General features: G+C 32.7%; 1 protein-coding gene across 1 annotated transcript in view; it reads right to left on the bottom strand.

Annotated features, from left to right (window-relative positions):
* Positions 1 to 26,758, bottom strand: part of LOC111049360 — a 443,105-nt gene that overhangs the window by 390,840 nt on the left and 25,507 nt on the right. The window contains exons 3-7 of the mRNA XM_039444636.1: positions 25,799 to 25,988; positions 18,650 to 18,843; positions 15,243 to 15,288; positions 10,233 to 10,302; positions 2,162 to 2,261 (exon numbers count right to left, since the gene is read on the bottom strand). Of these exons, the coding sequence (XP_039300570.1) occupies positions 2,162 to 2,261; positions 10,233 to 10,302; positions 15,243 to 15,288; positions 18,650 to 18,843; positions 25,799 to 25,988 (600 nt within the window). The remainder of the gene's footprint in view (positions 1 to 2,161; positions 2,262 to 10,232; positions 10,303 to 15,242; positions 15,289 to 18,649; positions 18,844 to 25,798; positions 25,989 to 26,758) is intronic.

Below are 26,758 nucleotides of genomic sequence, written 5' to 3'. Positions count from 1 at the left end.
CAATGCTATTATGAATACGTTAGCTGGACTTGGTGTTGAAGATGAATATTTACAAATTTTTAAATATATATATATATATATATATATATATATATATATGAGAATATGAAATTAGAATGTTCAGTAAGAGGAGAGAGTAAAGAGATACGTGTGAAAAGAGGATTGAGACAAGGTGATGTTCCATCTGCAAAAATATTTAATGCCGTTTTAGAAACAACCTTCAAAAATTTAGACTGGCAAGATAGAGGCATAGATATCAATGGGGAGAGGTTGAACTGCTTGAAATTTGCCGATGATATTGTTCTTATAGGAAGAAGTGCAAGTGAAGTTGAGGATATGTTAAAGGAGATGATGGAAGAAACAAACAAATAGGCCTTAAAGTAAATTTTGAAAAATCAAAGGTTATGAGTTTCAATTGTCAAGCAGATGAAGTAATTGATTTGAACCAAGGAAGAATTATCGAAAATGTCAACAGCTTCATATATTTAGGGCAAAGAATTGGAAAAGACGGTCAATAGGGAGAAATCACAAGAAGAATTGCGTTGGGATGGTCAATGTTTAAAAGATTTAATCACCTTTTCCGCTCCACGGTTATTATGGAAAATAAGCGAAAATTACTTCAGATGTGTATAATCCCAGTTATGTTGTATGGCTGTGAAACATGGACTCTCACAGGAAAAATTATCAGGAAAATGAGAACTAGTATGAGAGCAATGCTAAGGATCATGTTGGGAGTTACTAAAAGAGATAAAAAGACGAAAATATGGATATCCAAAGAGACAATGGTTGAGGACATAGGACGGTTGATAGTAGAAAGAAAATGGAACTGGGCAGGACATATAACGAGAACAAAAGACAACAGAATGAAGAATACGGCTGCAAGAATGAGGAACAGAGAAGGAGAAGGTATCATCTTAGCAGGTGAAAGTGCAAAGTGCAGTCACTACCAGATAGTAATAATTGCCACTTGAACGATGATAAAACCGACTATAGGCAACAGAATTGTGGGCTGCGACATTCTCCACACTTGCAACTACAATTTATGAGCTGATTGCACAAGCACCACACTTCAAACGCCATATGTAGCCATGCATGATACCATGCCATATACATAATATCAAGCATACGAGACACGGTTCAGCTTCAACGAAAACTTATAGTCATTAAACTCCATGTACCCCACATAGACGTTGAGATTAATGAATGGATTGGATTATCCTCAGACAGATGTTGCTTTTTATTACACGAATGAATAAGAAACATGTATGAGAGTTGAGGAACCGTGGAGCACAAATCATAAATTTTGAACAAGATATTATGGGAATGTACGAACCAGGTTACTTTAGTGAGTCAGCAAATTCAAAATGAAAACAACTTTCCAAAAATTCGAGTTACAAGAAAACATTAAATGAATCACTATGATTACTCTAGTCAGGGGATTCGGACTGGACTCACCAATTGAATTTAATTGTTTTACGGAATTGAAAAACAATCGATGAATTTGAACGGAAACTGAAACCTCTATTGCACTTAGCCAATTTTATGAACAGATAATAGAACTAACTTCTAACTAGTCTAATATTCAGAGCTTCCACTTATTTTCTCTAGTGGGAGTGATAATAAATGATCATGAGAGATTGATAGGCTGCTCAGTGACTGGACGTCGAACGAATCTATTTCCGAGTGAATGAGCATGACGTGTATTTACAAACGAACCTATGTCAATCCTCATGATATTGATAGACTTGTTGAATATGCAAAACGTCTTTCTTTGTTACATTGTAGCCTTATCTAAATTTGGGAGAGGAATAGCACATGTTAACTACCTTATTTTTTCTCTCTCCATCATTTTGATTTTGATTGTATGAATCAGTATCTGGAAATTAAAATAGCTATCTTCTGTTAATGTCAGTCAGTGCAAACGTTCCACGATACTAATATTAATAATTATTCATTAATTAGCATTTGAACAAATGAATCTTCCAATTTATTTCCATGCTTATATTATTGTACAATAACTTATGGGCTTATAACTTTCATTTACTAGAGTGAATGGAAGTCATACGTAGAATTTGTCATTCCCAGTTTTTGCGTTTGATTTCACAAATTAGAAACATTAAATTCAACACTAAAAATCATTGTAGTTTATTTGGAGACTCACCGGTAAATCCAATAGTGATTGTAAGGAATGCTTGGCAGCTCCTTTCCTCAGCTTACACAATTCAACGAAGTCGTCATCCTCAGTCTTCTCTCTCAGCAATCTAAAAGAAATTTATAAATAAATGAAAAATATAGAGAAACCCCTCATCAATATTTCAGAATTTATTAATATTATCCAAAAATAGTATTTATTGATAAACCATCGGATAAAAATAGTGGTTACATCGGTAAGGAAACCATTGGTATGATCAAACTAATTAATTGAAATGTCTGTATTGTTATTGCATAACTTAAAATAGAAATAAATATTGTTATTGCATCAATTGAAATAGGAATAAATAAACAAACTCATAGAAAAATTGACTATTTTAGTATTACTGTTGATAAATCATCACGAGAACATTATTCTGAACAGCATAGAGTAGCGACATTAAACTTAATACAACTCCGAAAATCCAAGATTATTAATATTTTTTGTGACCATTAAAAGACTGATCAGAGATATTGTGATTATTGTAACTATTTCACAATAATTGTCGGTAAAAATTCTCTGCGACAATATTAGAGTAGATGAGAGAAAGGATACTGATGATATGAACTCTAGATATGATAATAGTCGGGATAATGTTTATCAAACCTAAAAACCCTCACTGCATCATATTAATAAAATATGATATTAATATTAATCAAATAATTATTTCATTATCAAACTGAACTGAAATTCGCCATTGAAAATAAATAGTTCTCCATTGACAATTGAGTAATTCTGTAAATTACCTTGAAAATATAACTCATTTGAATAAAACCGTCTCTCAGATTGACACTCGAGTAGTATTTACTTATTTATTTATCACGCAAAATTCAACGATACTCAATCATTCAAAACCTATTTTGATAAACTTATACTCAGTTTTTAGAAACTTATTGGTTATTCAGCCTCATTAGAGGGTTGAAATTGATTCAATTTCATGGGAATTTGATTCCCATGTGACTTCTATGCTTGTGTGTTGGTGACCAATTTAAGAGTTGATGATGAGCAATTAATTTGAAGAATTTTTTGGGAAGCGATTTGGTTTGGTATCAGATAAGCACAGATAAGCTATCGATAAGATAAGATAAGCTTGTCCATGTGCCTGCTACTTCCTTCGTGAGGGTGGCCACTCTAGGAGCCGAACTCCTTCAAATACCATTTAAGTTATTAAATGAGTTTAAAAAATCTGGTGTGGCGCACTCACACAACTTTCCTTGCCGTTATGAAAAATTATCACCTGACACTAGTGTTCACGCGCATCTCAAGTCAGCTGGTGACAGGACAATAACGCTGGAGACACACGAAGTCTGCTATCTCTTCATAGTGAATGATTTAATAGAATCAACAGTTTGCAATTGAAATAATAACATTTTCTCGAATTTCGAGCTTATTTTCAATTTTAGGTGAAAATGTTACTGAACATTAATTGTAGAGATTATCATGCTCAATATTTTCCACTTTTTTGTTTTTTTGTATCTGAAGCCTGATAAATGGGAATCTAGAATCAAACTTTGCATAGATGGGGAAGAGCTCCTGGAATTTTTACAGATATGGGACTTGTGGCAGTTGATATAGCTTATCAATGACTATTCTAGGTATAAAATTGATCAAAATCGTTGGAGCCGTTTTCGAGAAAATCGCGAAAAACCCTGTTTTTAGAAACTTATTGGTTATTCAGCCTCATTAGAAAGATGAAATTGATCTAATTTGATTCCCATGTGACTTCTATGCTTGTGTGTTGGTACCCAATTGAAGAGTTGATGATGAGCAATTAGTTTGATGATTTTTTGGGAAGCGATTTGGTTTCGTGTCAGATAAGCACAGATAAGGTAAGATGAGCTTGTCCATGTGCCTGCTACTTCCTTTGTAAGGTTGGCCACTCTAAGAGCCGAACTCCTCCAAATACCATTCAAGTTATGAGTTTAAAAATCGCTTCCCGGCGGTTCGGAACCAACCTGAAGCTGTAAGTCCACTCATCTTTCATCTCATTTCCCATGCACAAACCTCATGTAGGCCTTAAGCTGTAGATCCACTCATCTCTCATCATCATTTAAGCCGTCGGTCCCGGCTGCCTAAAAAGCAGTCGTTAGGTCATGTCAGAGGCCCTGAAATTGATCAGTTGCGACCTGAAAACTCTGACACCAGACCTGAGCCAGCCAGGTCATACGATATTATTATTATTATCATCCGGCTCATCCCGGGTTCAAACCCTCTCATTACCAAAAGTTTTTTTAACCAGATCACTCCCGTGTTATCGGATGGGCACGTTAAACTGTCGGTCCCGTCTGAAGTATGACAGTCGTAAGGCCCATTGACGGTTTATATTCAGGCGGTGGGACCTTCCCGCAAGAGACTCCCCACCAACAAAAGCCATACGAATTTACTTTTTTTTATCCGTCTCATTACTCATGCACAAGCCTAGAGCTCATGTGGGCAACATCCTCAGCAAAAAAGTCTCAGATGGTTCAGATTCAACAATTCGTCTCCTTACAAGGCACTTGTAAAGGTATGATAATTAAACTATACTAGTGTTATTTGTTTTTGTAATTACCTCCACTATATAGAATCTGGCAAAGGAATGTCCTATTGTCTTCAACTCTATTACAGAAGTAGTCAGTGTAGTTTAGTATAGGTCTCAAAGTGCTTACTTTGTACTAAATCCTGTGCTTACTTTGGAAGCTTTCGCTTCACGTTATCCCAATACAATGTGACTTGCGGTATGTTATTTTAAGAAGAAACCGAAAAGAAATAAACAAAGAATGAACTAGCGAGAAGAAATGAAAGAAGAGCGTGGAGAAAGTGAGTGCGTTGTCGGTGACCGCAGCCGCAGCCGCAGGCGGTTTTCGGCCGCAACGCAGTGCGGGACGGCAGCTGAACTGGACTCCATGTGAAATAAATTGCCAGGGTCAATATCGAGGTCATAAACGAAAGCGATCTCCACCCCCTCCCACACCCATACATCAATTCGACAACACACTCACATCTGTTTACTTTTTCATCATCATCCTCTCAGTTCTCTCATCTCATTTTGGTCTCTTCCTCCCATTTCTCTCCTTTATAAATATCTTTCACTTTCCTCTTAGCGCTGCCCTCTGTTCTCTTATCTATTTGCCCAAAGCGGTGTGTTTGTTTATCAAGTAAAAACAAATCTCGGACAGTAGGTGCATACTGTTCAAACAATCCCAGAACTAGGTCACACTCTCAATGAATTTTCTAAACAAAAATTGATGAACAATACCTACTAGTTTTGTGAGTTGGGTGGGTTTTCTGACCTAATTTACGGATGGTCTAATATAGTACTTTCAAGGAAAGAATTCCTTTTCTATTGACCTATGCTATAAGTATCTTAAAGATACATGAATATATATTAAAGAAATCTTCGTGGTTAATAGGTAGAGTGGACATTACCACGTCAACAAAAATAAAAAAGTCATATGGGAAAGCGTGTGAAAATGTGGTTCATGGGAGATTTTATTGAAATACTTGTGTGAAAAAAGAGTGCAGTATAGGACACTGCTGGCGACAATGTTTTGTTATGGGAAGATAGTGTTGGTACAGCCCCAAGATCTGACCAACTAATTACTCTGTAGTGGCAGGCAAGACTACCCAATGACTACTATCATTTAATTAGAATTGGAATGAGATTACAATATATGAATAAATCCAAGATTAATAAAACAATATTGAAACTTGAAGTGCCTTTTATTATTGAAAATATTACAACGACTAGTTTTGACAATAGGTCATTTTCAAGTTGAAATGTGGAAAATAGATAAATAAGCTGATACTATTTAATAAGAACATACTATACTTATTTTCATATGATTCATTTATTTCTTATTCATTATTTTCTTGGTTGAAGTTATTAAATTTAATAAATTTGAATTTATTTAATTTTAATTTTATCAAAAAAGGATTATTCAAGTCAAATTGAATTATATTAATTAAATTATTCGTTTTTAATTTTGCAGTTTTATAGATATAAAATTCTTTTTTTACATTCAATTTATTACTTTCAAAACCAATGCTTAGTGCCGGTTGCACAAAAGCCGGTTAAATTTTAACCGTGATTAATTCCATGAGAACCAATCAGAGAAGCAGTCTTTTCAGAAAGGACTTCTCTGATTGGTTCTCGTAAAGTTAATCACGGTTAAAATTTAACCGGCTTTTGTGCAACAGGGCCTTAATATATAGCACAAAACCACACATGACAACAATGAAGCTCCATAATTGTGATAGAAATTGTAACAATAATTGTAATTGCCCACTAATAGAACGCTCTGACAATATAAAGTATTTAGGAATAATAGTAGATGATTCATTGAAATGGAACAAACACATAACATATACAACTGCCAAAATAAGGAAGCTTATATACAAATTCTATCAATTAAGGCGTATCATAGACAAAGAAATATTAAAAACTGTATACTTAACATTAGTTGAATCTCTTTTAAGGTACGGTCTGTTAGTTTGGGGTGCAGCTAACTTCAGTTTTATAGACCCATTATTTAAAACTCAAAAACGCATTTTGAAAATAATGGGAAACAGGGAAATCCAGTTTTCAACTGTAGAATTATTTATAGAAAATAGAGTACTCAGCGTTAGGCAATTGTATATATTGTTGTTATTAGGGTATATGAAAAAACATCAAAATAGGAACCATATCATAAATCATAGCCATAATACTAGAATAAGAGAACGTTACAATCAAGAAGTACCAAGAATGAATACAGCGTTTGGGCAAAGATCACTAGGATATTTAGGGCCTACAATATCTAATAGAATACCATTAGAAATCAAAGGAGAGGAAAATTTCAATAGGTTCAAAAGAAAATTAGACATTGGTTATTCAGTATTGGGATACAAAGTAGTGAGGAACTAATAGTAAGTAGGATTTAGATTTAAGCAGTATTCTTTTTAAATAAGGTAATTTATATGTAGAAAATAGTACCTCGGTTTAGTATCTTTGTACTAGGTGATGCTTAGGGTAATAGATATAGTTTTAGATTTTTGGAATTTTTGTATTATCTGTTGTAGCATAAATTAGTATTAATTTGATGATAACCTCGACACATATATTATATAGTGAGGTATCATTTTTGTAAACACTGAATATTGTTATATTATTGAAAATATATGAAAAAAAAAATGTAATGTAATGTATGTAATGTATGAATATTTTCTTATTACAATTTATATCGATATAACTATGATTAGTTCCAATTAAATGTTTAGCAAACCCCAATTTTTGAGTAGTTTTTTTTGATTTTAAAGCCTGAATATGTTCATTGAATCTTTTTTGAAAACACCTACGTGTCTGACCTATGTAAAATTTTTCATAGGAATATCTATCTATCTATATCTATCTATCCGGCTATCTATCTATCTATCTATAAATCATTGATCTGAATGCTGCTGTTTTTTGTTGCCATGGATGGTTAGAGTCTTTTGGAATTAGAGAATTTGTATGTGTGGGTTTCCTAAAGATATTAAAATAATGTTTCTCATTTCTTTTACTTATTTCCAAGTCTAAAAAATGTATTTTCTCTTTTTGAACTTCCATAGTAAATTTTATAGAAGGTGAAATTGAGTTTAAATATTTTTCTAAATCCTCATGTGTTTCATTATTATTGTACTAGCCGTCAGGCTCGCTTCGCTCGCCATATCCGTCTAGCCAGGGGGCTCCGCCCCCTGGACCCCCGACTGGATCGTCCAAAAATGAGATCAGCGGGCTCGCTTCGCTCGCCTGCATGTAGAGACCTCAGAGGAAACTCTGTACCGAATTTGAACGTATTATGTCAATTTGATCTCGAAAAACACCAGCTGTTACTATATCGGCGTATCTTTGGCGAACAAAATTCTTCCACCTCAGCTAAACCTGTGTACTGAATATTTTTTAAAAATATTTTTCCATAAATTATTGAAAAAGGTGAGGCAACGCAGAAAAGCTGAGAAAACGCCAATTTTGGCTAATTGGATAAATTTGTATTTTGGAGGTCCTGGATAAATGCATTTCAATCTTCAACTTGGTGCCAACCTAACAAAGTCAACTAAACTTAATGCCAACCTGACAAAATTTTTAATTTAGTTACCAGAACAACTGTTTCGAAGAGGTACTCTCTCTAGATTATAGTTATATATTAACATAATTATGGTATGGACATTTCAATTATAATTCTAAGATATTGGAATCAGAAGAATATACATGCTAAAAGACGAACTTTAAACCCTCAAAAACTACCCTTAGAGTTAAAATATCGCCAAAAGATTTCTTAGTGCGCCTCTAAAGGGCCAACTGAACATACCTACCAAATTTGAACGTTTTTGGTCCGGTAGATTTTTAGTTCTGCGAGTGAGTGAGTGAGTGAGTCAGTCAGTGAGTGAGTGAGTGAGTGAGTCAGTCAGTGAGTGAGTGCCATTTCGCTTTTATATATATATAGATAGATAGAAGATAAACATAGTATATCATCGACATATCCATACCAATCAAAGAACTTAAAGATGCATAGACTCACATGCAGCGCTAGTGTCGTACTTGGAATTGATATCGGCCATTGAGGGGGCAACCTATAAGATTATTACATACCAATGCCTTTGTAATCTATAGTATTACGAATATATAGATATAATATCTCGTGCTAAAATACCCCAATGGCGGCCTTCAATTTCAAGTAAGAGGTATCATTGGGAAGGCATAGGCATTGTGGGTCTATATCTCTTTTAAGTCTTTGATACCAATAAATGATATTTTTTCTCAAAGGGTTATTATTATTCATGATTTCAGACTTTTCCAAATTGTTCGTATATATGTAAAGCTGGGTTTACACCAAAGTTATTAACAGAATGTTAATTAATTAATCCTTATAGATTCTATTAGATTGAACATAACTTATCATACATATGATGAACATATGTGTTCCGTTCAATCTAATAGAATCTATCAGGATTAAGTTAATAACATTTTGTTAATAAAACTTTGGTGTAAACCATAGAGAAACAATAGCTTACGCTGGTGTAAACCCAGCTTAAGCAGGGTATCCTGATAATGGTGACCCCATGGCTATATCTTCTTTTTTTCTGAATAAATCCTAATTTATTTGTTAGATTCAATAACAAATATAGGATGATATTACATTTCACTGCAATCCATCACACCTCAACTCAATTTATTTGAAAAATAAATTTTTATTTTTTTGAAAAATTTATGCAAATACTGTAGCATACATTTGAATTATCATTTTTCAAGTCAGAGATTGAGGGTAGATGTTTCAAATTGTTTATTGTAGTTGGCAACCTGTAACAGTTTCATCGATGGAACAGGTATTTATTAGATTTTCTAGTTGAAGTAAATGAATTATTTCTTACATGATTTTCTAATGGATTCTCCATTAATGATATTGAATGCACAATGACATCTTAATTGATTATGAATAAATGAGTAATATCGACGTGCAATATCTCAGCATTCATCAACAGTTCATGATATAATATCGGGGCACCGAGCTTTGCTCGTTATTATTTATTGATAAACAGAACACAATTCTCTAAAATGATTGTGTTTATATTTCACAGCTGCCTATATGTCATCTTATGAATTTCGGGGATGCGATATTTTGATTTTCACATACTCACTCGCTTATTCACTTTTTTACTATCTACAGACGACGAAAGTCTCAGCTGTTTCAGCCAAGGACGATCCTTTTAATGTCGTTCAGCGAGTTTTCACAAAGATGAGACCTAGTGCAATCGAATTTTTATATCATAAACCTACTATGTTCCAAATTTCGTGAAAATCGTTAGAGCCGTTTTCGAGATCCGTTGAACATAAATAACCAGATATAAATATGAATAACCAGATATAAAAATACAGAAATTGCTCGCTTAATATAATAGGATTAATGACAACTTTAAGCGATATCTACTGATGATTACAATAGCTTATACCTTTTGGTAAATTGGTAAAATTTACAAGAAATAACTTAGCATTCATCAACAGTTTGTGGGATACCAATGATAACGATAAGCGAAGTCTACTTACTGTCTGGCTTTCCTGTACACATCCTGATAATCTTCATACTGGTTCCAGAGATTATCCGGGAACAATTGGCCTGCAATGGAAATTGAAGATTAGCAACATTTTGTTCAATATCTGGAGCTGTGTATATGTACAATATGAGCAATAAGCGATTCGATTAAAGGAAAAGATTCATTTTGAAAAAAATAGATTCAATCTTCTTCTTCTTCTTCTTTAGCTTCGCCCCATCCCAATCATAATATGGGGTCAGCATTCCCCTCCTTCAGCCGTCTCCTCCAAAAAAAAACCTATCCATCTCCTCCCCGTGTCACCAACCCCTCTCCCAAAGATCAGTCTCCAAAAAATATAATCAATAATATTATTGACCGAGCAGGTGAGGTCTAAGATCCAAGTCGACGGTTTTTCATTTCTCTTTATGTTTAAATGTTTATATGTTCCGAATTTACGGCGAAATGCGGTAATAGATTATCATGAAATTTGACAGGTATGTTCCTTTTTTAATTGCGCGTCGACGTTTATACAAGGTTTTTGGAAATTTTGCATTTCAAGGATAATAAAAAAGGAAAAGGAGCCTCCTTCATACGCCAATATTAGATTAAAAATCAGACTATAGAATTATTCATCATAAATCAGCTGTAGAGTGGATTAAAAATTGCATGCAATGACGCATGTAATTCAATATCTCTCAATGTAACTTGGTGAAATAACAGCTGTTGTGTGGACTATTAATTGCATGCAGTGAGGCATGCAATTGATAACTTGAAGAAGCATAGTATTTTCCGACTATAACTGCTTTCAACTCGGTAAGCTTTTGATGGCAGTAGCATATAGCTGTTTACATCAAATTATTAGCATTGTCGATACAACAACCCAATCAGCCATTAGTCGTTTACACACCGATATCTCGCCGACAGGACAGGACAGAATTTACTCTGATGGACAGTACTAGAGGAGACTGTGGTTTATAGCTGCGCGAGGTCTACTGTTCTCAGAACTACTAGTATAGAATTATTTAGAAAAAAAAAACACATTTCGTTGATTGTCTGAAGCTGTGTGCAACGTATACAGAACAATTAGTAATTGGATTGAACTTAGAGGAAATTTTCCAAAAGTAAAAGAATGAATTATTTTACAGAAATGTCTACAGAGAATGGTCGACAATCAAATTCCACTAGCAGATCCCAATATCGTCGACAACTTCAATTATTATGCTCTTGAACTGATGAAGCCCTCCAACTCCCACTCCAACTAAGTCTAGAGCAGGATTCACTCAACGTTACTTCATGTCGTGCATAAATTAGAGCGTGATTTCAGCATGACTCGGGCCGTTACATTTGCATATTATCTTTCCAGCATCGTTTATCGTTCGATTACGATAACATGGAGCACTGTGCTCGCCGCTCATCACAAAGATAAATGCTCTTATCAACTTTGTAAACAACACCCACTGACACAAATCACGTTACTGCGACGAAGGTCAAAATGGAGGCGAAGAAGGTAAGCGATCCATTGTATTCGTGATTGTGAAGCTGCAGTTATTCCAGTGTCACGATCCCGATCGAGGAGGATTTACTCATTGAAGAGTAAGGCGTAATCGGTGGAGACTGGTGACTGGTGACTGGTGACCTCAACATTGACAAAGTCGATCGTCTTCTTTCCTTAGAGAAGCAGAACAGACACGATGAGCTGCGTTCAGTGCTCAGAGGACAAGAGTCATGAGCCATCCATCGATCGGCCCAATAACAAATGACTGCTCTCCATCAATCGCTACACATTTTCATGCAACAGAATCGTGGAACGAACCGTTAAAATAAATGGAACATCATGTAGTTTTCAGTGTGCATTTAGATGCACTTCTTGTGTGATTGAGACGTCACGCAGCCCGAATGATAAGCCTGAATTTGGGTTGGGGTATTCTATGTGCCGTTTGCACAAAAGCCGGTTCAATTTTAATCGTGTTTAATTTCACGTGAACCAATCAGAGAAGCCGTCTTTCCTAAAAGGCCTTCTCTGATTGGTTCTCGAGAAATTAATCACGGAGAAGGCCTTTTAGAAAAGACGGCTTCTCTGATTGGTTCTCATGAAATTAATCACGGTTAAAATTTAACTAAGAGATTAAGTTATTATTAGAATACGTAGAAAACGTAGAATAGGAAAAACAATATCTGATCATTCTTTGTCTAGTATTTGGGTACAAATTTTTTGTTTTGTACATTACGATAACACAATAGCATCACTGGTTTTTGTAGAATTTCATACTTTCATACTGTACAGAGCAGTGGGCCAAGTGAATGAAAACTAATAAGTAATATCTAGTATATTCTAGCTGGTTTAGTCTGCTCCCCTTAGTAAACTCTCTTAGTAACCCAGATAGTAAACACAAGAGTCGAAGTGAATTCTATTCTAGTGTTTACTAGGGAAAACCTCAGCATTTAGTGATTATTATAATACATAGAAAATCTATTCATTTATTCAGGCTATTCACAATTATCACAAGAACGTAAAAATTTGAGTTTCTCTCAATGGCAGGTGACATGTCAGAATAATCTTATAAGATTATTCCTATTTCACCATTTCAGCCGGGGACACACCTGTCATACAGCGTTCCGACCTCACTCCGATCCGATCACGGATGACAACTGTCTTGAAAGGTGCATGTCACACATTTCATGACATGTACATCATGTGATCCATCCTAAATCTAAAACCTCTCCTCCACCCTACAGGAATACCCTATGGATAAGTAGGATCTGAACGCTGCATGACAAGTGTGGCCCGGCTTTACTGGATATTTTCCTACACATCAAATTCTGCTCATACATTAATTTGTACTTATCTGTTGATCAATAATTCTTCATTCTCTATTGATTCATACAATAAGTACATCATTTAAATGATAGGGAGAGAAAAAATAAGGTAACCTTGAGCTAATCCTCTCCCAAATTTAGATGAGGTTACTTTATAGTCCGAAATAGGTTAAGTCTTGGTAGTTGTTCACTTCACAAAATTTTCAGTCCTTAATTATTATTTTGGATTAAGTTTTTTAGCCAGTTTTGAATTTGAAAGCAACCCACTTCCACTGACTGGAAAAAGCTGATCGCGTTTTTTAAAATTGTTAGAAGTTATGTTATCACTTCTTTTCAATTACATTCACGAAGAGTTATTTTAGATTAATGGAGTTTTGGCTGGATTTTTCCTCAAAGTAATCCAATCAACGCCTAAATTACGTTTCTGCTACTACATTAAAGTTTTGATGAGACGAATCAAACAGTGAAAATTGTTGTCTAGACATCAACACAGTGAGATGTTTTGTAATTGAGGAAAAGTATATAAATAAAATAATCTTAGTAACAGGTCAACTTTCTCCGCATGGTTCGGCCCTCGGGCAATAGAAAATTATTATTGACCGCCAAATTGAGTTTCTATTGATATTCTTTCTTCCTCCACTTCTTTATAGATTCTCTGTCTCTCTCCATTAGTATGTTTTCCATCCAGCTATCAACTGACCATCATCTACCCAGTGAAACCACTGAATACTATTAGCTGTGAGAGTCCGGAAACTCTTAAAGCTATTTGATGGTAATGACTGTGGATCAATATACTACTATTGAATCCTTCTCATACAATATAATATATAACAAGTCATTACCATACAGTTTCATTGCGATAAAAGACACTAAGCAAACTTACAAGACTTACATGTTAAACAAGTAATACATGTTGTTTTGTAATTGAAGTAATTTTACCAATTACAGTAACATCTTCACGGTATTCATCTCAATATTTGTCACTATAGTGAGGTCCACGTTATAATGGTAGTGGAGAAAAACGTTGCCGATCCTCTGTCTTGTCAGTGCCTTCTACGGTAGCTGATACATGTTTATTTATGTAATATTAAAGGTTCATTCTCGTTTAAAATAATTAATTATATTTTATTAAGCGAGAAATTATATTTTTCAATAATTTCATTGTGAATTTTCATAATTAAGATGAAATATTTTGTTTAAATATTTGTACATTGTTAAAATACGATCTGGCAACAGAGCAAAGCGAGAAAGAGATAGCGCTATCCGCTTTGTTAAATGATAGACAAGGATAGCAATACCATTGCTAATCAAACACTGCCATTATAACGTGGACCACTATAACATTATTTGAGAATCGAATAAAACAACTTTCATGATGAATCATACAACATGGATGATTTTCATCACTATTTATCATATTATTCACATATTGCTAGGCCACTGCTTGTAGGAAATAGGCCAAACCTCAATTTTGCTTTATTGTAATAAAGAGACAATATTACAAACACCCACAATATTGTAGAAGTATTCAGTTTTTATCCATTATCATAAAAAACGAAATCAATATAAATATCGGGAAAAAACAATTTCTTATCTTCTCTGTCTTAATAGGATCCTTCTTAAACAAAATATTAAAAACATTTCGGGGACGTTGGAATATATCCCTGAGGCTTCTTAAAGTATTCTCTCTCTCTCTTTCTCTCTCTGTGAGGCCAGAAAGTATATGACCTATCTGTTCCAGCTCCAGCATCAAGTAATGATAAATTGTAACGCACAATGGAAAAATCTAGAGCATACAATGATAAATGAATGATAGGGTCGAGGCTTGGATAGAAGGACACATATTATCAAGTCTTAATATGGGTAGACGCTTACTATGGATATCAAATTGCATTATGAATGGGATCACAGACCAAAGATTATGAATTGCAGTCTATGAAATGCATTCTATACTCTTTGCCTAGAAACCTCGTTAAAGGGTTGGCACACTAGAGTGCAAAGCTATTTTTTGTTAGAGAAGCAGGTCAAAGTCAAAATAAGACCAGTTTAAGTATGATATAGGTATGATACTTGTTCAACCACTCAACCTTTCTTGAGCCTATTAACAATAATTCGTCAAACTAGAATTCGAAACATCATAGTTGTTGGGAGAATAAAATGTTCTGTGCTTCTCAATATTGGAAAATAAAACAAAATTTCCACTTACCAATTTTAATTGTTTCAATTTCCCAGTCGTCCAATACTTTTTCCAGCTGTAAAAATTGTCAAGCATTAATAATTTTGTCAACTATGAATGAAATACTTGTAAAATAGAAAAAATGCAAGGTAATAAAGATATCCCATTTTAATTCATAAGGAAAGAAGATGTGTATATTTTGGCAACAATAAGTTAGATTTATGCAGAAAAAAACGAAAATTTCTAAGATAATAGATATGAGCTGGATATTGGCTAGAATTTAAAAATTACATTGAAGAAACTCGGAACACTGATGAATTTTTTGGAGGAATAAGATAGAATGAATGTGTGGACTAACAGCACATGAAGATGGTATATCTGATTCATCTACCTACATATATTACAAAAAAGAAAATAATATTACAGACAATAATAATTTTATAACAGTAATATCATAAAAAAGACAGAATAATAAAGCAGAAAAATGCTTTATGTGCTTGAGTTGGGAAAAAATAATGATTTTTCATACAAACAGTGACATAATTTTGAAGGCATGACTAAATACTCGATATTCACCTGAAATCTGCTATTATGAAATACAGTAACAGCACCCACTTCTGTGGGTATTTATCTTAGTACAGCAATGTGAATATATAACTTTGGAAAAATATACGTAGATATATTGAAATCGATTCTTCAATTGATTCTTGAAATCGAATAATTAGATAGCCTTTCCCCAACGTTTTATATGTAAAACATGCTGAAATACCAGGGTACTTTTACCCTTTTTAATTAGTTGAGCCATTTTACCATGAGCAAAAGGTGAAAAGCTGCTCTAGACTAGACTCACCATTTTTGAAGCATTTGCTTCAAACATTGAGCAAATTCTCTAGTTTATTTAAACACATACATGTTTTTTAAAGAAAGGACACAAGAGGCAATTACATTTTTTCATTAAATCTAGTTGTAATGAAATCAAACATTATTTGTCAACCATGATAAATTGTCAAAACAATTTTGAGCATAAGATTTACTTTTGAGCAAATGATCAAACTATTTTTTGATAATGATCATCAAAAGGTTTTGCTCACGTTTATTCATAGAAAATGAAGCATATGCTCAATATATTAGAAGTATAAGCAAATGCTCAACTTTATTCATATGGCCCAGTGAGATTCAAATACATGAATGAATAAATATATATGTCTTATTGTATGATGCTCCCAACTAAGCTTCCACCTGAGGTTACAATGCTAGAAGGGATTTGCTATTGGTACTGGATTATTCAAGGTAGTATATTTTAAGATAAATGGATAATGAAAAGCAGTATATTCTTGTTCGATTTATAAACTTGACTATAATCTATTAATGGAAATTACTGAAATATTGCCATTATGTATGTATTTTTTGTAAATAAATAAATTGCAATTATTCAAATGCTGATGAATTAATTATTAAGTTATTATTAAATGAAAGTTCAAATTAAATGCTGTGAATGTTCAGCGTGATTTACAGCATTTAATTTGGATTTTCGTTTGATAATAATATTATAATTTATTAGTTTTTCAAAACTCATGAAGTGCAATTTACTCATCGAAGTTAGAAGAATGTTAAACTGAGAGAAGAATGTTAGAAGAGAATTCTGGCAAACATTTATTTTTAGAGATTTATCTACGACACAAAAGGCAAATAAATGTCATTGTAGGAACAGTCCCATATCGATATGATGTGCCCGATTCATCCGACATGAATTTTGCAATAAAAATGAGGAATTCAGAATAATTAAAGAATATTGTAATTTTTAAAAATAAGGCGACAGTACTGGATATATATAGAATCTCAAATCTAAGGAGCACACACGTCATGGACTTGTCACCTGAATGAATTAGTTTTTACTTTGACTGGAAAGATTCTTTAAATTTTTATTTGAAATAGAGAATAAAGATTCCCTCAAACATATTTCTCATTGGGTTTATATTACTATTATAATTAACTTAATTCTATGTCTAGGTGGGTCTACACTTGACATATTGACAAGTATAATATGTTTAACATGTTTGTTAAAGGACACAAGAGGCAATTACATATTTCATTAAATCTAGAAAAAGGTTGCCAGTTGTAATGAAATCAAACATCATTTGTCAACCATGATAGAATATGCGCTAAAATTTTCAACATACATATTTTTCTCAGTGTAAACCAACTTTTTTAAAAGTGGTCTATATTTTCCTGTTTATTCTGATATTTAATAATAAATGATGAACAGCTAAATATTGTAATAAACTAGTTCGAATGGTAGTAGATTACAACCTACATGCTACTTTGTGTTATCAGAGATGTTGTAGAACTTTCCTATTTTCATGTTGAGATAAAAAGACAACATGTCAAGTCTTAAAACTCTTTAAAATGAAAAAACAAGATATTTTGTTTTTATTTCATCATGGAAGTAAGATTTTCTCATTTTTTATTACCTTATTTCACCACAGTTTTCATCTGTTTTTGAAATTATTATTGCATACTGTACGGTATTGATTTATCTTGAATTGATAAATACAATAAAATTGATAAATTGAGAAATTAAAAATTCTGTGTATTATTTTCTCTTCAATTGTATTGAGTTTGCTTTTTTGAGAAATCATAATTTTTCAATTCCCTTTCTACTATGTACTTCCCACCACTGTACGTCAATCTTCCAAATATGGGCTTCTATTGTAAAATATTCTCTAATTTTTCGGTTATCTTTATTCCATTTATTATTAATGTTTATTACTAGTTTATGTTCAAGCTAATTGAAAGTTGTTACAAATCTTCAATCAAGCATTGCTAATTGTTGGTAAATAACACAATTTTGTTTTCAGAATTAATAATTAATCAGATTTGAAAGGTATTTATTATTATACTTTTTTTTCATGTCTCACAATTTTGTTTTCAGAATTAACAATAATTCATCAAATTTAAAAGGTATTTAACTTATATTATACAGTATTTTTTTCACTACATTTATTTCTTACATAATGTCAGCTTTTGGATATTACTTTCTTCCTTTATTAAGTAGGTATTGGGTTGAACATTTTACATGAGACCTCCAAAAATCTAGCAATTGTTGTTATGACTTGATATATTTATTCAATTATTCATATTTATATTATATCTAATCTAATCTACAGCTACCATATAAACAATAACTATAATTCCATCCTAATGAAGCAAAATAGAGGTTTTGTTTTTGATGATTCAAATTTTTCAAATGTAATCCAAGCTATTATAATTTGAATGGGGTTTGAATGACATTGCTATAGGAGGGATGATATCTTTGCTCATCAAATAATTAAGTGTTCAACTAAAATACTAATTCATGCCAGTAAAAATGAGGCACACACATTAGAAATTAAAGAAGTTCGAAATTGATCAAGATTATTAATATATTTGGTACTAACCTGTTCAGTGAGTGTTTGACAAACATGTACCAAGCCGGTGATAGCATCAAATATCTCTTGATACTCATCAGGTTCCAGATAACCCAATCTGCGAATTGGATTGGCATACAGCTCACCAATGCTGCGCAGTGAGACTATGTAGTCCACTTCATCCAATAAGAAATGCTCAGTTGCTCGATAAAGTGTATTCTCATCTGTAAATTAAATTGAAAGATAATTAATTTGAAACTGCAACTCAGTTACCGTATCACTGTGATAATTCAATTAAATACTGCAATTGCTATGTTTAAAAATTGAGTTCCAAAACAAATTTCGTGTTCACAGAGATACTGGGTTTATGATACTTTACCAACTCACGCACCAAAGTAAATTTAAGCAATTAGCAACTCAGAAATTCGATTAGTAGATATAGGTTCACATTGTTTTTGCTAATAGTGTAAGAAGAAGACAATCAGTTTATTGAATGTGAACCAAACTGAGTAAAACTATAAACATATTATCAATAAAATAAGAAATGGAATAGTTTGCAGTTTTCGAAATCCCATTTTCATATTGATACTCAAAAATTCAGTATTGAAAAATACTGAGTACTAGTACTATAAACTAGTAATAGTACTATTAGTACTGAAAATACTATACTAGTTTATATTGGAATGAAACTGAAATAATAATGGAATGTGAAACCTATAAAATCAGAGTAGATGTATGAATGAAGAAAAATCTTAATAATATTCGATTAAATTTAGAAAAAAAATAAAATTATAATTATAACAGAAGATGGGATAGAATCATGTTCTAGTCTTAACAATATTGATATTCCTTCGAATGTTCTGAGCACATGAAAATGAAATAGAATCATGTTCTAGTCTAATCAATATTGATTTTTCTTCAAATGTTCTGAGCACATGAAAATGAAATAAAATTCTCTTGATAGATTGTAATATCTTGGAGAATACGGGTGGTCTTGAGTTTTCTTTAGAGAACTTCAATGGAGTTCATTTTTTTAGTACCTTACATCAGCAGAAGCCTACTATTGGTGAAGAATAATATCATTCATCGTACAATAAAGTAGTATTTCCTGAGCTGAATACGATTTGTCCTTTATCTTCCAATTGGATTATAGTGTCAAGTGAATCTCAAGGATACTTTGCACGATAAGTAGGTAATTAAAAGTAGTTTAATTCAAAATACACAAACATTTATTTTTATTTTTCTAGCCAAGCCAACATTTTCAGATAGAATAGATGTGCCCAAATACCAGGGAGGATTATTCTATTATGAGAATAAATTATTATTTTAGTTATTGTTTCTTGAAAGATAATATTATAGTATCTTATATAATGCTGTTTTCAAATGGGAAAACATTTTTTTATAGACATTTAACTATGATTTATTTGTCTATGGTAGAAGAGATTTTTTGTAATTCATCCCTTACTACAAAAAACCTCATCATTGGAGGAAATGAATTTTATTTGGATTTGGGGATAAATTATATGGAAAAATCTTCAATAGGAAAAAGACTTGAGAAGTTGGTAATTGAGCATAGATAACATTGAAATGAAAACTATTATGTATTTTGCGGCTAAAATCCATTTAATAATTAACAAACAACATACCTGAATTAGTTACAAAATTCAATGTCACTGATACTTGGTAGTTGTATTTTTTATAGACCTACTACAAAAATTCTCTGTCTTGTAACAGACAAGAGTAATTTTGTATTTTTTCTTTAGGGCTACTTTTTAATATAAATGAAATATAAATCTCAGTACCCTTTCAAATTATTCCATCACATAAAAGTAATAAAATGATTCAAAAGGAGACTGACTACTGAGACGTACTGACGAGATTTATATGTTATTTATAAGAGTAATTTTCTATCTCAATACAGTTTTAGCAGCTGAACACTTTATTATTTCTACTGAGCATACTAACTTTATTTCCTTAATTAAGTCCTGTATTTTTAAAGATAGGAACCAAACTTGAAAATGAAATTTTAAACACTAAATGCATAAAGTTTTTATTCTTTGATATGTTTCGAAAAGCTTCAGGCTATAACTAATGATAAATTATTTGATACCTCATCGTGAAAGTTCTCAAGATATGAGCGTGAAAGCAAAACGCTGAAAAATGAAACTTTTAAACCACCCTCATACCCTTAGCACATCAGTTAGGAATGGGGACTTTTCGTATGTTCTCCTCCCAACTAGTCTCAACAAAGCTGCAAAGTCAAAAATTTGGTTTAAACATTCCCTCCAAATTCCTTTGTCAATTGGTCTCTTGTTGCAATAATGGAGACTCAATAATTGAGTCTCTTGTTGCAATAATTTCACACTCAACACAAGCTGCTGCAAAAGGTGTAGGAAAATTTGTAAAAGTGTGAAATTATACATCAAATTGAAGAGAACTCAATGCTCTATAAGCTCATAATCAATATTGATTTTAGAAGTTATGAGAGCAAAAATAGAAAAAAATTGGTGGCAAGCGTGTTTTTTTTTCAAAAACGTCACACATTCAAGAGCAGATATCTCGAAAACTAGAGGAGATATAAAAAAAGTTGTAAAATGAATATTGTAGGAAATTATGTAAGCTTTAATTTGTTATATTACAGTCGAGTACTTAAGATACATAGTTCTTGAGTTTTATGCGAGAAACCAAAAAATGGTACCTTTAAACTACCCCCACCCACTTAGCACAGGGGGTAGGGGTGGGGACTTTTGATATGTTTACCTCCTCACTACCCTAAACAGAACTGCGGGGTGAAAAATTGTCTTCCAAACATTTCCCTCTGAATCCTTTTTTGAGCATTCATTGCCTGGACTATTTCTCAACTTCTCTCCTGAAAAAACTATGAACATATCAATAAAATAGAGATGAAATAGTCTGCAGTTTTCGAAATCCCATTTTCATATTGATACTCAAAAATTCAGATTGAAAAAGTTTATATTGGAATGAAACTCAAATAACAAGGGAATCATTATTCTATAAAATCATAGTAGATGTATGAATGAAAATAATCTTAATAATATTCGATTAAATTTATAGAAAAATAAAATTATAATCATAACAGAAGATGGGATAGAATCATGTTCTAGTCTTATGAATATTGATATTTCTTCGAATGTTCTGAGCACATGAAAATTATATAATATTCTGGAAGAACTTCTCTTGATAGATTGTAATATTTTGGAGAACACGGGTAGTCTTGAGTTTTCTTTAAGGAACTTCAATGGATTTCATTTTTTTAGTACCATACATCAGCAGAAGCCTATTATTGGTGAAGAATAATATCACACATCTTACAATAAATTAGTATTTCCTGAGCTGAATACAATTTGTCCTTTATCTTCCAATTGGATATAGAGTGTCAAGTGAATCTCAAGGATAATTTGTGCAATGAGTAGGTAATTAAAAGTGGTTTAATTCAATATACACGAACATTTATTTATTTTCTAGCCAAGCCAACATTCTCAGATAGAATAGATGTGCCCAAAAGCCAGGGAGGATTATTCAATTATGAGAATAAATTATTTTAGTTATTGTTCCTTGAAAGATAGTATTATAGTACCACCCTTATATAATGCTGTATTCAAATGGGAAAACATTTTTTTTATAAACATTTAACTATGATTTATTTGTCTATGGTGGAAGAGATAATTTTTTTGTAATTCAGCCCTTACTACAAAAAACCTCATCATTGGAGGAAATAAATTGCCTCGGGATTTGGGAATTTTTTATATGAAAAAATCTTAAAAAAGAAAAATACTTAGGAAGTTGGTAATTGAGCAAGAGAACACTGCAATCAAAACCATTATGTATTTTGCAGCTGAGATTCTTTCAATATATGGCAAACAACATAGGCCTACATGAATTTAGCTACACAATTCATTAATCTGATACTTGATGATTGAATCCTTTATGCAACAAAAATTCTACAGTCTTATAACTGACAAGGGTAATTTTCTATCTGAATACAGTTTTTAACAGCTTAACACTTTCTCATTTTCACCTTCCTACTATGACATTATTTTATTGATCAAATCCTGTGTATATTGAACGAATATGTAACAAAACTGAAAAAAAGGTTGAATCCTTAAATGCATAGAGTTTTTATTCGTTAATATTTTTCAAAAAGTCAATTCTCAAGACTAAAACCAATGATAACTTATTTGATATCTCATCGTAAAAATCACAAACTCGACAACAGAGTATTTCACTCAAATAATCATGAGAGATAATCGGTTAAAATTTAAACTCACTTTTCACAACATCAGAGAGAAATGATAACATAGGACAGAGGTCTCACATGTTGTGCTTTCCCCACATAGACTAGTGTGGAGAGTGTTCTGCAGATCACAATAGAATAACCGATTCTATTTCAATTCAAAAAGTTGCACCCAAGTTTTAAAAATAGAATATTCTTATGAAGAACTGTAGAATTATGAACTAAAACAGCAGGAAGCGTGTGATTAAATGTTTATAAATGAAAATTTCAAAAACATAGATTTTTATTGGATACAATAGTATTCATAAAATAGTAGAATATTCTTAGAAAATGAATGTAAATTATAACAGGACAACAGCTATTAATTTATATGAGCCATGTAACTAACATAGGGATCCAGATATGAACCATATTACTAATAACCAACTTAGTAGACGAATGTCTACTATCTTTGACTAATACCCATATGTAAGTTACTTGGAGATCCACATCCAACATTCCAGGATTATAAGCTGAAAAGAGTGCAATGGAATCCATTGTAACTGAATTATAACCAATTTTAATTGAATCCACCCACATTCAGCATCCCATGATTAACAACTTACAAAGATACGACAAGATATTCAAGATTACAGATGGAAATTGCATTTGTTCAAATGCTAATTAATGAATAATAATTATTAAACGACAATCCCAATTAAATGCTGTAAATCACCCAGAAGACGTCTGCTACTGCAAATATTGACAACAGAGTAAACAGCTAGATGGGAATTCACTATAATTTTTGTATAGTAGCGCTCATCGAATTTCCATCTGGTTGTTTACCCTGTTGTCAATATTTGCAGCAGCAGAAGTCTTCGGGGTGATTTACATTTAATTAAGATTTTCGTGTAATAATAATAATAATGATTTATTAAAGATTAATTATTACTTTGAAGTATTCTTTTCTCGATGGTACAGCTTGTGTAACTGGATACTGGATCTAACCAGAGGAGTTTGATGGAAGAAGGGCACATGTGCAAAAACCATGTTTTGAGAAAAACGCTGTCAATGATGAAACTATTAACGCTCAAACGTTTGACACTGTTTTCTTAAAATCGTCGTCGCATCGTTCAGGAAAACATAGATGTATTAATATTTGTAGACATATAGAGAAAATGGCGGTGACTCCATTAAGCACTTTGACCGAAAAAGGGCCTGAAGTTCTTAGTGCCCTTTTTCCATCAAACTCCTCTGTAACTGAATTATAACTAACTTTAATTGAATTTACTCATTTTCAACATTCCAAGATTTACAACTTCCAAAGGTACAACTTATATATTCCACATGTCTACATTGTCTCACATTATGTCCAAGGAAGTCACACATGAAATTAATCTAGGAATCATTACAAAAGGTTTTCAGATGTACCTCCTTGAGCTCGGAGTTTCCTGAGTCCCTCATCGACAATGAGTATCTCCCCGTCGAGCAGCGAGGCTCGTGCGCTGGCGTCCACCTCAGCCCTGGAGCCAGCCAATGAGAGGCGAGGCACTTGCACACTGTACTCGGCCAGCAGCAGGCGCAACACGTCCCCCACACTTTCGTCATGCTCCGCATACAACTGGAATTCAACAAATAACATATTAATCGAAGATAATTTGATTGATAATAATGAAAATTCCGCAATATTAGAATGAATGTGATGTTTGTGAGGTCACAAATTTGAAAGACATGTGTAGACAAATGACAAAATGAAGACAATTTTCAATTTATCCACACACACATATCATACACACACATGCAAGATACAATATAACAATACAAATATACAATTTAATTCATCCAAATAAAATAATAACAATAAAATACCAATTAGGAAGTGTAGTACATGCAAAAATAGGGAAGAATTGGAAGGTTTTCCAACAATGGTTATCCATACTATGTACTAGGAAATCTTTTTATCTATGAGAGGGTAAAAAGGTATAAGGAAACATAAAGAGTAAGTATGAAAGGATGGGGTGAAAGGAAGTATTATGTGATGGAGATAATTCCAAAAATTTAAAAGGATTTAATAAAAGGATTACAGATTACAGAAGTATCAGCAAGCACACATAATCAGAATATTAATTCATTTTCAACTATTTTTCACGACACTACAGTCGAGTTTTTTGAATAAAAGTTATTAAAACTAGTACTCACGTGTGGATTTTTAATAAATTTTATTACAAAAACTTGTCTGTAGTGTCGTGAAAAATAGTTCAAAAACGATTTATTTACTAGCAGTCATTCATGGAATGAGAAATAGACGAGTATCAGATAGTACTCATAGTGATTGGCTTCTTATTATATAGGTAGGTACTTCTAATTGCTCTTGAACAAAATGTTGATGTATCATGTTTTACCTCTTAGTTTTCTTTGGCACAGTTAATATAATGTTCAGGAATTTTATTTATAATTTTACTGATTACGTATAAAGTTGTCTTCTGATAGTTCAGCTTGTGTAACTGGATACTGGATCTAACCAGAGGAGTTTGATGGAAGAAGGGCACATGTGCAAAAACCATGTTTTGAGAAAAACGCTGTCAATGATGAAACTATTAACGCTCAAACGTTTGACACTGTTTTCTTAAAATCGTCGTCGCATCGTTCAGGAAAACATAGATGTATTAATATTTGTAGACATATAGAGAAAATGGCGGTGACTCCATTAAGCACTTTGACCGAAAAAGGGCCTGAAGTTCTTAGTGCCCTTTTTCCATCAAACTCCTCTGTAACTGAATTATAACTAACTTTAATTGAATTTACTCATTTTCAACATTCCAAGATTTACAACTTCCAAAGGTACAACTTATATATTCCACATGTCTACATTGTCTCACATTATGTCCAAGGAAGTCACACATGAAATTAATCTAGGAATCATTACAAAAGGTTTTCAGATGTACCTCCTTGAGCTCGGAGTTTCCTGAGTCCCTCATCGACAATGAGTATCTCCCCGTCGAGCAGCGAGGCTCGTGCGCTGGCGTCCACCTCAGCCCTGGAGCCAGCCAATGAGAGGCGAGGCACTTGCACACTGTACTCGGCCAGCAGCAGGCGCAACACGTCCCCCACACTTTCGTCATGCTCCGCATACAACTGGAATTCAACAAATAACATATTAATCGAAGATAATTTGATTGATAATAATGAAAATTCCGCAATATTAGAATGAATGTGATGTTTGTGAGGTCACAAATTTGAAAGACATGTGTAGACAAATGTCAAAATGAAGACAATTTTCAATTTATCCACACACACATATACACACATGCAAGATACAATATAACAATACAAATATACAATTTAATTCATCCAAATAAAATAATAACAATAAAATACCAATTAGGAAGTGCATTCAAAAATAGGGAAGAATTTGAATGTTTTCTAACAATGGTTATCCATACTATGTACTAGGAAATCCTTTTATCCATGAGAGGGTGAAAAGGCATAAGGAAACATAAAGAGTAAGTATGATAGGATGGGATGAAGGAAAGTATTATGAAATGGAGATAATTCCAAAAATTTGAAAGTATTTAATAAAAGGATTACAGATTACAGGAGTATCAGCAAGCACACATTATGAGAATATTAATTCGTTTTTTAACTATTTTTCACGACACTATAGTCGAGTTTTTTTAATAAAAGTTATCAAAACTAGTACTCACGTGTGGATTTTTAATAAATTTTATTCAAAAAATTTGTCTGTAGTGTCGTGAAAAATAGTTCAAAAACGATTTATTTACTAGAATTCATTCATGGAATGAGAAATAGACGAGTATCAGATAGTACTCATAGTGATTGGCTTCTTATTATATAGGTAGGTACTTCTAATTGCTCTTGAACAAAATGTTGATGTATCATGTTTT

This window comes from Nilaparvata lugens, chromosome 1, assembly GCF_014356525.2.
Source record: "Nilaparvata lugens isolate BPH chromosome 1, ASM1435652v1, whole genome shotgun sequence".
NCBI lineage: Eukaryota > Metazoa > Arthropoda > Insecta > Hemiptera > Delphacidae > Nilaparvata > Nilaparvata lugens.
Note: the sequence above shows the minus strand (reverse complement) of the source record. Positions and strands in the feature narration are given on the sequence as shown.